Genomic DNA, 16,480 nt, shown 5'->3' with positions numbered 1-16,480 from the left:
CAGAACGAGACTCTGTCAAAACAAACAAACAAAACTTCTAGAACATTTTTTAAGGGACAGGGTCTCACTCTGTCACCCAGGCTGAAGTGCAGTGGTGCCATCCTAGCTCACTACAGCTTCAAACTCCCAGGCTCAAAAGATCCTCCTACCTCAGCCTCCCAAGTAGTTGAGACCACAGGCATGCCACCACGCCCAGCTAATTACTTTTATAAAATTAATTCTTCTACTTATTTTTTTGTAGAGACAGTGTCTCACTATGTTGCCCAGGCTGGTCTCAAACTCTTGGCCTCAAGCAATCCTTCCACTTTGGCCTCCCAAAGTGCTGGGATTACATGCATGAGCCACCACACCTGACCAACTTCTAGAAGAATAAAGACCTAAATATGAAAAACAAAACTTTGAAAACAAAGCTTTAACACTTTCCAAGGAAAATATAAAAGAATTATCTTTACCCCTCTAAACAATACATAGAAAGCACAAACCATATAGGAAAGACTGAAAAATGTGGTGACATTAAAATTAAGTATCTTGGACCAGGTGCAATGGCTCATGCCCATAATCCTAGCACTTTGGGAGGCTGAGACAGGAAGATCACTTGAGCCCAGCCTATGAAATATAGGGAGACTCCCATGTCTACAAAAAATACAAAAAAATTAGCTGGGTGGGGTGGCACATGCCTGTAGTCCCAACTACTTGGGAGGCTGAGGTGGGAGGATCCCTTGAGCCCAGTAGTTCAAGGCTATAGTGAGCTATGGTCACGCCACTGCACTCCAGCTTGGGTGACAAGAGTGAGACCCTGTCTCAAATTTTTAAAAAGAAAAAACAAAAAGAGAAGCAGACTTACTGGCAATAGTACTTTATATATATTTGAGGCTTAAAATAAAATACACATGAACCATATATTACATTTTCCTCAGGTACTTTAAAAATTAGTTTTAAATTTCTACTTCACTAAAGTTCTATATTTAATAAACTGAAATTATTACATTAATTTACTTAAATTTATTGCAAAAAATCTTAACGTTATCCATCTTGTCTATCCATCCAAATATCTATCATTCAAATACTACCTGCAGGGCCTCATAAGCAGAAAATGCATATGAGAATCACCTGCTGAACTAGGAAATACAAACCCACAGCTTCATGTCCCAACCCCAAAGTTTCAACTTCAGTAGGTCTAGAGCAAAACCTACGAAGGTGATTCTGATAAACATCGTAGAAGACTCATCGACCTACTACTACCCCTATACTACATTCAAACCAGTTTCAGACACTGAATAGAATTAAATATGTCTTCTGTCCATAAGGAGTTTAAGGTTTAGCACAACAGAATGGATATGTACATAAATAATTATACTGTCAAAAGTAATCAATGTCACAAAGGAAACCATTAAACCTCCCCACCCACCTTTAATTAATTAATTAATTAATTTATGAGACAGAGTCTCACTCTGTTGCCCAGGCTGGAGTGCAGTGGCCCAATCTTGGTTTACTGCAGCTTCCTCCTCCTGGGTTCAAGCTACTCCTATCTTAGCCTCCCAAGTAGCTGGGACCACAGGTGCACACCACCACATCCAGCTAATTTTTGTATCCCATCTTCATATTTCATATAGGACTTCCACTCCAATCTCCAAGAAGCAGCTATTCTGGTTTTACATTTTAAGTTGCTCCCTTCACCTCTTCATTTGCTCCTCCCCATGGGAAGAGTAACTTGGCTAATGCTGAGAACCTGCATACAATTAACCAGGGAGAGGCAAATAAGATAAAATTAATGTTCACTAGTTCTTGGTGTACACTAGTTCACTCTCCTGAGACTTTCTAGAGAAAGGTCAGGGTCTGCAAACCCTTCATCACTTTTGCTCTAGATCTCACTCCTTCTGAGCTGGACAAAGTGTTGGCAGAAATTGTAAGGCAGGCAGGGAATCTCTAAGCAGCTAGCTGGGTAAGTATGTTGTTATTTTGCTCTGTATTCTCTTCTCCAGACATTTTATTTTATTTTTATTTTATTTTATTTTATTTATTTTATTTTTTTATTTTTCTTATTTTTTTGAGACAGGGTCTCACTCTGTAACCCAAGCTGGAGTGTGGCAGTATGATCATAGCTCACTGCAGCCTCGATCTCCAGGACTCAAGCAACCCTCCCCACTCAGCCTCCCAAGTAGCTGGGATTACAGGCGTAAGCCAACACACCCAGCTTCCAGAGAACTTTTTTGAGGGGAAAGGAAGAAGTTGTAAAAAGCCTTAACACATTGTCCAATCCGGCTATTAAGAAAAAAAGTTTAGGTCCAGTGTGGTGGCACACACCTGTAATCACAGTTACTCGGGAGGCTGAGGCAAGAGAATCACTTGAACCCAGGAGGCAGAGGTTGCAGTGAGCTGAGATCATGCCACTGCACTCCAGCCTGGGTGACAAGAGCAAAACTCCATCTCAAAAAAAAAAAAAAAAAAAGCCGAGTGCAGTGGCACACACCTGTAAGCCCAGCACTTTGGGAAGCTGAGGTGGAGGATCACGAGGTCAGAAGTTCAAGACCAGCCTGAGCAACATGGTGAAACCCTGTCTCTACTAAAAATACAAAAATTAGCCAGGCATGGTGGCAGGTGCCTGTAATCCCAGCTACTCAGGAGGCTGAGGAAGGAGAACTGCCTGAACTCAGGAGGCAGAGTTTGCAGGAAGCCAAGAAGGTGCCACTGCACTCCAGCCTGGGCAACAGAACAAGACTCCATCTCCAAAAAAAAAAAGGCTCTTTTTTGCATTCTCAATTTATTCAGAATCCTGACTTGGCATGGTGGCTCATGCCTATAATCCTAGCACTTTGGGATGCCAAGGAAGAAGGACTGCCTGAGCCCACGAGTTCGAGACCAGCCTGGCAACATAGTGAGATCCTGTCTCTATAAAAAATTAAAAAATTAGCTAGGCATGGTAGTGCACGCTTATAGTCCCAGGTACTCAGGAAACTGAAATGGGAGGACCACTTGGACCCAGGAAGTTGAAGCTGTGGTGAGCCGTGATCACACCACTAAATTCTAGCCCAAGCAACAGAGCAAGACCCTGTCTCAAATAATAATAATAATTAATAAAAATAGGATATACCAGCAAGAGGCAGTATATCCATCATCATTTTTTGACAAGGTCAGAGACAAGGGAAAGTCAGTAATCTCAGCTACATCTAGAATAATTATTTTTTGCAAACCTTTCAGATGATTTCTAACCCAGAAAAAAGGTAGATTTATAAATAGCAGCTTTTTATACTTCCCCAAAAAATAACTTTAAACATGGCTTACCTTGTTTCATTAAATACAAATTTATATTACTATGAGAAAAATCAACTTAATTCCCAGAAAAAAATGAAGGTTGTCTGCAGAACTGACTAACAATATTATTGTAAAACAACTTATGAACATATGACATCCTCCTATCTATAACCATGAAATTTTTAAACCAGCTTAGAACAGGCCTCTTTAAACTGCTAGACTATATTACAATAATGAATAGGTAAGTGTTTACCATGTGCCTATGCTAAATATTTATGTTATCTCACTTAATCCTCACAGTTCGAACTTGATCCTAATATAGTCCTACACATTACAGATGAAGAAGCTGAGTCTAAGCAAAGTCAAGTCTTGCTTAATGTCTTGGTAGAGCCAGGATTTGAACCCATGCTTGCTTGACTCTAAAGCCCATGTTCTTAATTACTAAGTTATACTATGTATAACTGAAATCATATTGGAGGTTTTGGTTAAGCCTTCAAAAGTTACAAAAAAATACAGTTTAACAATTACAAATTAATCTCTGAAAATAGAAGCTACAAATAAACATAAACATAACACTTCCAGATGCTTTTAGCTAGAACTTGTACACTAATGGAAATTTACACTAATGTTATTTCATGTCTTCTCTGCATAACTTCCATGTTCTTTCTCATTCTGAGTTACAGTAGCAGGTGTATACAAAGCCCGCCAGCAAGTGCTGACTTATATTTAGCTCCCAGGGCTACAAGTAGCAACACAGAATGGCATCTGAGTCCCAGGCATCCAACATGTAGATAAAACGTGCTGCCCTCTACTGATTTCAACATCTCACATTCAACACTAAACGTTCTTATAAGTGAATAAGGAAAACATTTTTTTCAGTTTTAGAGAACTAACTCAAATCTTCATTTCATTTGTTTGTGATTGCACAACTTCTATATTCCTATAAGAGAAACAGAACAGTGCCGGGCATGGTGGCTCATGCTTGTAATCCCAGCACTTTGGGAGGCTGAGGCGGGCAGATCACTTGAGGCCAGAAGTTCGAGACCAGCCTGGCTAACATGGTGAAACCCCGCCTCAACTAAAAATACAAAAATTAGCTGGGTGTGGTGGTGCATGACTCTAGTCCCCAGCGCACCTGTAGTCTGGGAGGCTGAGGCAAGGGAATCACTTGAACCCTGGAGGCGGAGGTTGCAGTGAGCCAAGATCAATCATGCCACTGCACTCCAGCCTGGGCATCACAGCAATACCCTGTGTCAAAAAAAAAAAAAAAAAGGAATAGAACAAATAACTATTGTTTAAGACTGTATTAAACTCTTGGTGCACTAGTGCTCAGAAATGCATGCAATAATTATTCATTAATTCAGGATGGTTAAGGAAATGCAGCATGGACCACGGCAAACAATAAATTACAGAATATGGAGTGGGTTATATTTTACATGAGGAATTCATTCCTTAAAACATAATTCAAACCCTGCCTAATGCAAAGCTATTTTCTTATCGTAAGAAAAACTGTAAAGATGGCTTGAAATACATCTACTGTGCTATATTTCTTTTTGCAGGCATACTTTTAAACAATATTATAATAAAATCTGTGTTTAAGTATGCTTTTAAAACACAAAATATTACTAGTAAACCATTTTGTATCAGTATCACTTCCTTCCCAAATATCAAAAATATTTCGTATTTTAATTTTTTTTAGAGAGAGTCTCACCGTTTCTCAGGCTGAAGTACAATGGCCCAGTCGTAACTCACTGCAGCCTTGAATGCCTAAGTTCAAGGGATTCTCCTGCCTCAGCCTCCTGACTAGCTAGAACTACATGCACACACCACTACTCCTGGCTAATTCTTAAATTTTTTCATAGAGATGGGGATCTCGCTATGTTGTCCAGACTGGTCTTGAACTCCTGGCCTCAAGCAACCCTCCTACCTCAGCCTCCCAAGTGCTGGGATTACAGGCAGGCATGAGCTACCACACCCAGCCTGTTTTCTATTTTAACACAGATGACAGCACAGCTTAGGAATGCATTTGAATGTTTGCAATTTTAGAGCCAGGTTGCCAGAAGTTTTTCATTTTAAAAATAAAATACTCCGGCCGGGCGCGGTGGCTCAAGCCTGTAATCCCAGCACTTTGGGAGGCTGAGACGGGCGGATCACGAGGTCAGGAGATCGAGACCATCCTGGCGAACACGGTGAAACCCCGTCTCTACTAAAAATACAAAAACTAGCCGGGCGAGGCGGCGGGCGCCTGTAGTCCCAGCTACTCGGGAGGCTGAGGCAGGAGAATGGCGTAAACCCGGGAGGCGGAGCTTGCAGTGAGCTGAGATCCGGCCACTGCACTCCAGTCCGGGCGACAAAGCGAGACTCCGCCTCAAAAAAAAAAAAAAAAAAATACTCCTACTTTAATACTGCTCTTTCATTTTCTCAGCATTAGTTCTAATATTTCCATGCCTGCTGCTAAATTAACAGAAATGTCAGATCTTCTTTTCAGTATTTATCGTATTTAATGGCCTCCTGGATGGCAATGTTACAGAATAGAAAATAGATTTAAAATTTAACCAAAGTAAAAACAACAACACATCCAAATCACCTGCAGAAGTTCCCGTGCATATAAACAACAGTATGGTTCACAGGCTATTCACAAAGGACAGTTAATATTTCTGGTTACCAGCTGAGGTGTCACAACCAATGTGGCAACAGAGAAACAGAGTCTATAATTAAACAGGCCCACCATCTTTGAAACTAAGTGATTCTTTAAAGAATTTTTCGGCCGGGCGCGGTGGCTCAAGCCTGTAATCCCAGCACTTTGGGAGGCCGAGACGGGCGGATCACGAGGTCAGGAGATCGAGACCATCCTGGCTAACACAGTGAAACCCCGTCTCTACTAAAAATACAAAAAAAAAAAAAAAAAAACTAGCCGGGCGAGATGGCGGGCGCCTGTAGTCCCAGCTACTTGGGAGGCTGAGGCAGGAGAATGGCGTGAACCCGGGAGGCGGAGCTTGCAGTGAGCTGAGATCGGCCACTGCACTCCAGCCCGGGCGACAGAGCAAGACTCCGCCTCAAAAAAAAAAAAAAAAAAAAAAAAAAGAATTTTTCAAAAATTGTGCCCAGTCTAGACAACAAAGTGAGACACTGTCTCCACAGCGGCATGCACCTGCAGTCCTAGCTACTCAGGAGGCTGAAGCAGAGGGATTGCTTGAGCCCAGGAGTTTGAGGCTGCAGTGAGCTATGACCGTGGCAATGCATTGAAGCCTAGGAGACAAAGCAAGACTCTGTCTCTAAAAACCAAAAAACCCAAAACGAAAATTTGGGATTTGCATTCAATTTAGTATGAAATGCTATTTTGCACTATTTCAAATTCACAAAAATCTACTTACTTAAGCTTAGCTAACACCATCCATAGTGTATTTTCAACTCCTTTATTGAAGCATAATTTACATACCACAAAATTCTCCCCCTTTAAGTGTGCAGTGTGTTTTAGTTTTAAATGTATAGAGCTGTGCAATAGTCACCATACTCCAGTGTTAGAACCATATGTTTTTCAAAATATATGTTATTAACTTCATCTACCAAAAGTAAACCCAAATAATTCACAATACTGATAACTCAGAAGTTTTTTGGATCTGCTATTAAAAAAAAAAAAAAAGAAAGAAAAGGAGAATAGACATTTATTTTCAATAAATACATTGTTATCTACAAAGAAAAATGCTGGAAGAATCATGCTGGGCTGGGCGTGGTGGCTCACGCTTGGGAGGCGAGGCAAGAGGATCACAAGGTCAGAAGTTCAAGACCAGCCTGGTCAACATGGTGAAACCCCGTCACTACTAAAAATACAAACATTAGCCTGGCATGGTGGCACGCACCTGTAATACCAGCTACTTGGGAGGTTGAGGCAGGAGAATTAATTGCTTGAACCCAAGAGGTGGAGGTTGCAGTGAGCTGATACTGTGCCACTGCACTCCAGCCTGGGTGACAGATCAAGACTCTGTCTCAGAGAAAAAAAAAAAAAAATGCTGAAAGGATTTAAACAGTCCCCCTATAATCTCATCCATAATGTTAAGTTGGCAAACTACTCTTCTATAAATAGTACAAATGTATAATAAGTAGAGTCCTTATTTAAATTTTGAATTCCAAATTAGTAAAATAAATTTGCTAAGGCTCTTCTGAAGTAAATAAAATCTGACACATCGGCTTTCCAATACTAAAATGATTTGCAAGTGAGTATAAAACCAGCTGTGAACATTTGATGGCAAATCCCTAGTTGCAAAAAACTCAGCCTCAGCAATATTTCCAAATAATGTTAATATTAGTCTCTTTTTCAAAAAAATTCTGTATTTTCCTAAATTCCCAGTTAACATTTTGTTATGATATACAAAAAAGTATCCCATGATCTCTCTCACTCTTTTCTTCTCTAGAGACAGGATCTCACTCTGTCACCCAGGCTGGAGTACAGAGGCACCATCATAGCTCACTACAGCCTCCAACTTCTGAGCTCAAGTGAACCTCCTGTCTCAGCCTCCTGAGGAACTAGGACTACAGGTGTGAGCTACTGTGCCCGGCTCCATGGTCTCTTCATAATCAAGACGAAAACTGTGTAAAACAGAATAAGCTGAATTCATAGCTGGTTGAATGAAGTTTTTTTTTTTTTTTTTAACAGCTTTATGAGATATCACTGACATACAAAACTGTGTATAAGGTATATGATTGTTTTGTTATATGTATACAACGTGAAATGACCACCATGATCAAGCTAATTAACATATCTACCACCTCTACATAGAGACTGTGTGTTTATGTGTGTGTGTGGTGTGTAAGGTAAGATTTAAGATCTAGCCTTTTAGCAAACTTCAAATATGCAACACAGTATTATTAACTACTGTCACCATGCTATACATTAGATCTCCAGAATTTATTCATCTTGAATAACTGAAGCTTACAAAGTATCTTAATAATTATTTGTGACCTAAGGAAATTTGACAGTGTCATGCCTCAGGTCTGACTCTGACACTATCCATTTTAACAAATTTTATTAATGATTTCAATGACACCACTGATTACCAACTATACAAAACTAACCAAACTAGAGAATGATACAAAGTTGAGAAGAATAATTAATACATTAGATGTCAAATCAAAATCTAAAACTATTTGGCCGGGCACGGTGGCTCACAACTGTAATCCCAGCACTTTGGGAGGTCGAGGCAGGCGGATGACCTGAGGTGGGAGCTCAAGACCAACCTGACCAACATGGAGAAGCCCCATTTCTACTAAAAATATAAAATTAGCCAGGCGTAATGGCGCATGCCTGTAATCCCGACTACTCAGGAGGCTGAGGCAGGAGAATCGCTTGAACCCAGGAGGCAGAGGTTGCGGTAAGCCGAGATCATACCATTGTTCTCCAGTCTGGGCAACAAGAGTCAAATTCCGTCTCAAAAAAAAAAAAAAAAAAAATCTAAAACTATTTAACAATTCAGAATGATGACTCAGAACTAACAATTTAGTAAGAGTAAGAAATACAGTACCTATATCCTTGGTCCAAAAGAACAACTGTGCAGGAATAAATCAGGGAAGATGTGGCTTAATGGTAAGAAACTAACAATAACAAAGAACTTAGAAATTTCAATTAACCATAAGTTCAACAAAAGCTAATGTAAACCTTAGACTCTATTATTATAATGTCCACAATTTATTTATTTTATTATTATTATTTCTTAGATGGAGTCTCACTCTGTTGCCCAGGCTGGAGTGCAACGGTGCAATCTTGGCTCACTGCAACCTCCACCTCCCAGCTTCAAGTGATTCTCCTGCCTCAGCCTCCCAAGGAGCCGAGATTACAGGTGCCCGCCACCACACCCAGCTAATTTTTGTATTTTTAGTAGAGACGAGGTTTCACCAGGTTGGCCAGGCTGGTCTCGATCCTGACCTCAGATGATCTACCTGCCTCGGCCTCCCAGAGTGCTGGGATTACAGGCATGAGCCACCATGCCTGACCTAATGTCCAGAATTTATAGTTGAACATGGTAGGCAAATTACCTTCTAGTTCAAGAAGGTACTTCTCCTTCTTCCCAAAGGCCCATTAAAAGGGACAGAATAAATTTTGTTTAATGGAGTAAAGTATGGCATCACTGGAAAACATTAATAGGATATCAGTGGACCAGAAATTTTAAAGAACATCTTGAAACTGGCAAATATCGGATCAGAAAGGTACAACAACAACAACAACAATAACAAAAATGACAGCCTAAGATTCTAGAGGTAAAATGATGGTCTTCCTGAGAGTGTCCTAGAGAAGTTCCAAATTCCGAGCCAATAAACATTGTTACCCTGTTCCTAGAACTTTCATTTAATCCTCAAAATCAGTTTATAAAATTGGTACTCTACATGTTAATTCTTCAGAAGAGGAAGCCAAGGCTTAGACAGGTTTTATAATCACACAGATAAATGGAAATGCCAGGAGTTGAACCCAGTTAGTCTGCATCCACAGTCCGTACTTTCAGTTATTATACAGATGTAGGATAAACCAGAGTAACTCATTAGCACTACACTAAGTTCCGGGTCACAGTTAGGCCCTCTATCTTACATAGCTTGCCTCTTTTGTTCTTGGATTAAACCTTTACAATTTCTTTCTACAAAATGCGTGAAATCTGCCTAGAAAGCCTGAGAAAGGAAGAAAGACGTATGAGTTAACTACAGATCACCACATGAGTATAGAGGAAGAAAAATAACAATAAAAAAAAAAGATCTTTACAAAAGCATACCACCACCAGAAATAGAAGTCTCCTTACTCTGTCAACTGTGGAATTTCCAGGCTGCCTGCTCTAAGCTGATCTTTCCTACAGGGAATTTTGGGTATAGGCATACTCTGTCCACAAAAAGTTCACAGTTAATCCTCCCATTCAAAGAAGACGTCTGTCCTGCAAGTGGTAAGACAATACAGCATGGTGGTTAAGAGAATGGACTCTGCGACTGGGCACAGTGACTCATTACCTGTAATCCTAGCAGTATGGAAGGCCAAGCTGGGTAGATCACCTGAGCCCAGGAGCTTGAGACCAGCCTGGGCAATATGGCAAAACTTTATCTCAACCCAAAATAAAAATTAGCCAGGTATGGTGGCAAGTGCCTGTGGTCCCAGCTACTTGGGAGGCTAAGGTGAGAGGATCGCTTGAGCCTGGGAGGCAGAGGTTGTAGTGAGAGTCAAGATCGAGCCACTGCACTCCAGCCTGGGCAACACAGTCAGACCCTCTCTCTCAAAAAAATAAAGAATGGGCCAGGCGCAGTGGTTCCTGCCTGTAATCCCAGCACTTTGGGAGGCCAAGGTGGGTGGAACACCTGAGGTCAGGAGTTCATGACAAGCCTGGCCAACATGGTGAAACCCCATCTCTACTAAAAATACAAAAACTAGCTGGGCATGGTGGCACGTGCCTGTAATACTAGCTACTCAGGAGGCTGAGGCAGGAGAATTGCTCCACCCAGGAGGTGGAGGCTGCAGTGAGCCAAGATCACTCCATTGCACTCCAGCCTGGGTGACAAGAGTGAAAAGGAAAAAGGGAAAAGGGAAGAGAAAAGGAAAGGAAAGACTCTAAAGCTAGCTTGACTGGGTTCAAATTCAGGTTCCTCCACTTAACAGCTGTGTAACCTTGGTGAAGTTATTAATGCCTCTGTACCTCACTTTCCCCTTCTGAAAAATAGGGATGATAGGTATATTTATATCCTAAAAATTGTTGTAGGGATTGAGGTAATTTTCTTTTCCTTTTTTTTTTTTTTCAGACAGAGTTTTGCTCTTGTCGCCCAGGCTGGAGTGCAGTGGCACCATCTCTGCTCACTGCAACCTCTGCCTCCTGGGTTCAAGCGACTCTCTTCCCTCAGCCTCCCGAGTAGCTGGGATTACAGGTACCCACCACCACACCCAGCTAATTTTTGTATTTTTTGAAGAGACAGGGTTTCACCATGTTGGTCAGGCTGGTCTCGAACTCCCGACCTCAGGTGATCCACATGCCTCAGCCTTCTAAAGTGCTGGGATTACAGGTGTAAGCCACCGTGTCCTGCTGAGATAATTTTCATTCAGAATATAACAGTACCTGATCCAGAGAAGACACATGGATGTACTAATAACTAGTGGCTACTATTAACTAGCTCCCCCTAGCTATCATACACAGGGAGAAAGATGAAATTAGATGATGGCTAAGAAGTCTTTCCTGGCTCGACATGGTGGCTCACGACTGCAAACCCAGCATTTTGGGAGACTGACGTGGGAGGACTGCTTGAGCCCAAGAGTTCAAGACCAGCCTGGATAGTTCAAGACCAGTCTTGTATAGCAAGACCTCATCTCTACAGAAAACTTTTTAAAAAATTAGCAGGGTGTTGGTTGGGTATGGTGGCTCCTGCCTGTAATCCCAGCACTTTGGGAGGCTGAGGTGGGTGGATCACCTGAGGTCGGGAGTCCGAGACCAGCCTGACCAACATGGAGAAACCCCATTTCTACTAAAAATACAAAATTAGCCAGGCGTGGGGGTGCATGCCTGTAATCCCAGCTACTCAGGAGGCTGAGGCAGGAGAACCGCTCGAACCCAGGAGGCAGAGGTTGCGGTGAGCCGAGATCATGCCATTGCACTCCAGCCTGGGCAACAAGAGCAAAACTCCATCTCAGAAAAAAAAAAAAATTAGCAGTGTGTGGTGGCATGCACCGGTAGTCCTAGCTACTCAGGAGAGTGAGGTGACAGGATGGCTTGAGTCTAGGAGGTAGAGGTTGTAGTGAGCTGAGATCACACCACTGCACTCCGGCCTGGGTGACAGAGCAAGACTGCTTAAAAAAAAAAAAAAAAAAATTCTTCCAATATTGAAATCCTACCAGATTCTTAATAAAAAAAAAAAAAATGAAGTTCATCAAATTAGACAAAGCAGATTCCAAAACAATGAAGTATTCACTGACATCAGATCAATATTTGCTTTAAATTCGCCCCAAGCCTCTGAAGGCATTTGTTAGACTATTTTAATTTATAACTATTAACTTTAAGTTGCCTCTCAATAATTCAAGTTAAATGTATACAATAACTTTGGATTTAAAGAATGAGGAGAGTTAACTGACTTCTAGGCAATTTTGATCAATGTCAAGTAACAGTTATAACAGACTGCTCCCTGAATCGTGGCCATAAATTCAGTTCTTTTGATCCAGCAGCTCAAAAATGCAAACTTGCAATATCCAAACAATTCCCCAAAACGAACAAAATATAACAGCTTAACGTTATCTGGAATCTCCAGGGCAACAGGAGGCCAATGAACTGGAAGGCTACAGGGAAAAGCACATCAGTCTAATAGGCAGTGACAGCTCAGGTTAAAACATGCATGGGGTCAGAAACTTATTCCAAACCTAAGCTAACTAAATGCACAGACTGACTCTGGGTCCCACCCTATCCATTTAGAGTTCTGGATTAACAACAGTTGCCTCAGAAACAACTTGAAGACCCCAGAAACTAAGCCACATGCCCAGAGGTCTTCTTCTCTAAAAGCAACAAGAATCTAAAGCAGACTCTGAGACTGTACCCAAGGAATCTTTTCAACCTGAAGAAATAAGAGACGGACTCAGCCAACCGCTACAGAAGGATATAGAAAAAATGTGTCCAGGCATGCCAAAGAGAATCAAATCTGCGATACATATTACAAGACTAAAAGAACAAGAACTACACATCCACAAGATCCTTATAATGAGACTAAAAGAAACTGCCAAAGATTAGACAGTGTAGACAAAGCTTCCATTCCTAGAGTAAGACATTAAAAGTCTCAGGATCCTCTTCCTCTTTCCTCCTCATAATTTTTTCCTGCTTACTTTTCTCTGTGGCATTCCTTGCCACTTCACCACTTTTGTAACTTTTCTGGTTGTTCCATTCTCATTCTACATTTGAGGTTTTAAAAAAATTCCTTTTCTCTGTTCTTTCTCCTACTTACTGTCATAAATAACATTCTAATTAAAGTTACAAAAGAAACTGTAGAAAAAATTAATATAAGGCTTTGACAAATTGTATTTGTTGATACGAATACTGCCTACTTTTTTTCCAGACTGTAATCTCCTAGGTATGTCAAAACATAGCTATTAAAGAACACTCAAGTCTAATAAATAATGTTTGGCTGGGCGCGGTGGCTCAAGCCTGTAATCCCAGCACTTTGGGAGGCCGAGACGGGCGGATCACGAGGTCAGGAGATCAAGACCATCCTGGCTAACATGGTGAAACCCCGTCTCTACTAAAAACTACAAAAAAAAAAACTAGCCGGGCGACGTGGCGGCGCCTGTAGTCCCAGCTACCCAGGAGGCTGAGGCAGGAGAATGGCCTGAACCCGGGAGGAGGAGCTTGCAGTGAGCTGAGATCCGGCCATAGCACTCCAGCCTGGGTGACAGAGCGGGACTCCGTCTCAAAATAAATAAATAAATAAATAAATAATGTTTGGTGACAATAATAGTACAACAAAGCAGAGACCAAAGAGATTTCATATAACCTTATGACATATACACAGTAATTCATAATTCTAATAGAAACAAAATCTTTTACCTGAACTCAAAATGCATAGATATAAATATCTCAAAGTTCAGCTGCTTTCAGTACTAATGTGGACAAAGTTAAAACTCCTTAGCTTTTATTTTAATTGGAAAATAATAATCCTCTTCATACTAAAAAGACAGAAACTATTTTTGACCAAAAAAACCATATAATTTTGTCTTCTTTCTTTCTTTGGGGGCATTTATAGAAGTTGAAGAAGCAACTTTAATCATTCCTTTCTTCCAAGACTTCATTCAAGAACCTCACCTTGGCAAGGTGCGGTAGCCCACACCTGTAATCCCAGCACTTTGGGAGGCTGAGGTGGGTGGATCACTTGAGGTCCGGAGGTGGAGACCAGCCTGGTCAACATGGTGAAACCCCGCCTCTACTAAAAATACAAATATTAGCTGGGTATGGTGGCACATGCCTGTAATCCCAGCTACTCAGGAAGCTGAGGCAAGAGAATTGCATGAACTTGGAAGGCGGAGGTTGCAGTGAGCCGAGATCATGCCACTGCACTACAGCCTGGGTGACAGAGTGAGTGAGACTCCGTCTCAAAAAGAAAAAAAGAAAAAAAAAAGAACCTTGTCTCCACACACACACAAAAAATGTTTCAATTAGCAAGATATGGTGGCATGTGCCTATAGTCCCAGCTACTTGGGAGGCTGAGGCAGGTGGATCACTTGAGCTCAATAGGTCAAGGCCACAGTGAGCTGTGACCGTGACATTGCACTCCCACCTGGGCAACAGAGATCCTGTCTCAAAAAAATAAAAATAGGCCGGGCGCGGTGGCTCAAGCCTGTAATCCCAGCACTTTGGGAGGCCGAGACGGGTGGATCACGAGGTCAGGAGATCGAGACCATCCTGGCTAACATGGTGAAACCCCGTCTCTACTAAAAATACAAAAAACTAGCCGGGCGAGGTGGCGGCGCCTGTAGTCCCAGCTACTTGGGAGGCTGAGGCAGGAGAATGGCGTGAACCCGGAGGCGGAGCTTGCAGTGAGCCGAGATTGCGCCACTGCACTCCAGCCTGGGCGACAGAGCGAGACTCCGCCTCAAAAAAAAAATAAAAAAAAATAAAAAAAAATAAAAAACTTTTTAAAAAGTATCTTTAAAACTCTGTTCTCTTTAAAGTAACAAAGGTAATGACCCATAATGAAGTATTGACTACTTACATCAACAGCTATCCTGCGATTAAAGTGGGCCTCAACATATATAATTCTTACAAGTATTTTAGGTAATATTACATGCATATTTCCGAAGTGGTGAGTCTCTGTATATTTTTGTTTATTCTTTTCTCCCTCCAACACTCTTAACTCAATTTTTTCCCCCCACAATACATTTTAAAATAATGTCACAGTCCTGCCTATGATAAATTCTTGAATTTATATATTAAGGGCATTAGTTCATTTGAAAATTAAAACTGAAAGAAAAAAGAAATATGATAAAATTTTTTTCTTTTGGCTATTTTTTTTTAAGTAAACTATTAATACATAAGACAGACACGCAAATGATTCCAAGGATATAAAAGAAAAGCAAACATTTCATAAAAGCCATATAAAATGTCCATCTTACCAATATCATCAGCAAGGGAATTAGGATCAGATGCCCCAAGGGTAGCTTCAAACTCCTCTTGGAGACGATAGGCTCTTTGCAGTAGAGCTTCGAGTTTATGGATAAATTCAGTACTAATAATATCCTACAAGGAGAGAAAAAGTACACATAACAAATTAAATTCTAATGTTAAAATTCTAAATATTTTTCCCACTTTTAAATAAAAGGCAAAGAAAGAGAGTAATATAAAAAACTACTGATAGATAGTGGAAAGAATACAGTAGCAGAAGTCAAGAGGCCTGGGTTATAGCTGTGTCTGTGGCAAAATTACCTTAGTTCTTAGTGATTCAGTTTCTTTTTTTTTTTTTTTTTTGAGATGGAGTCTCGCTCTGCCGCCCAGGCTGGAGTGCAGTGGCCGGATCTCTGCTCACTGCAAGCTCCGCCTCCTGGGTTTACGCCATTCTCCTGCCTCAGCCTCCCGAGTAGCTGGGACTACAGGCGCCCACCACCTCACCCGGCTAGTTTTTTGTATTTTTTAGTAGAGACGGGGTTTCACCATGTTAGCCAGGATGGTCTTGATCTTCTGACCTCGTGATCCGCCCGTCTCGGCCTCCCAAAGTGCTGGGATTACAGGCTTGAGCCACCGCGCCCGGCCGATTCAGTTTCTTTACCTATAAAATTAAGGAATTAGACTAAATTGGGGGTTCTTAAAGAGAGGTCTCTGAGCCAGCAGCTTCATTATCACCCAAGAACTTGGTAGAAATACAAATTCTTAGGATCCACCCCAGTTCTAGTCAATGAGAAATTCATGGGGTGGGGCCTCCAAATCTGTGTTTTAACAAGTCCTCTAGGTGAGTCTTATGCATTAGCAAGTTTGAGAACCACTAGCTTAACTAAATAATCAATAAGGACTAGTCTAGCTCTATACCTTTATGTGATTTTTATGAACATAATGGCACTTAATTAATCCCAAAGCACAAATCAAACTTTAAAAAATTCCAAGCCAGACAAGGTAGAACGTGCCTGCAGTCCCAGCTGCTTGGAAGACTGAGGCAGAAAAACTGATTGAGCCCAGGAGTTCTGGGGTATAGTGTACTATGATTGTTCCTATGAAGAACTACTGTACTCCAACCTGGGCAGCAAAGCAAG

General features: G+C 41.3%; 1 protein-coding gene across 3 annotated transcripts in view; it reads right to left on the bottom strand.

The window, feature by feature from the left end:
- Positions 1 to 16,480, bottom strand: part of MIGA1 (mitoguardin 1) — a 99,324-nt gene that overhangs the window by 46,621 nt on the left and 36,223 nt on the right. For all 3 annotated transcript variants that reach the window (XM_033225360.1, XM_033225359.1, XM_033225361.1), the window contains exon 7: positions 15,353 to 15,476. In XM_033225360.1, coding sequence (XP_033081251.1) covers positions 15,353 to 15,476 — 124 coding nt within the window. The remainder of the gene's footprint in view (positions 1 to 15,352; positions 15,477 to 16,480) is intronic.

This window comes from Trachypithecus francoisi, unplaced genomic scaffold, assembly GCF_009764315.1.
Source record: "Trachypithecus francoisi isolate TF-2019V2 unplaced genomic scaffold, Tfra_2.0 Lachesis_group12, whole genome shotgun sequence".
Lineage (NCBI taxonomy): Eukaryota > Metazoa > Chordata > Mammalia > Primates > Cercopithecidae > Trachypithecus > Trachypithecus francoisi.
Note: the sequence above shows the minus strand (reverse complement) of the source record. Positions and strands in the feature narration are given on the sequence as shown.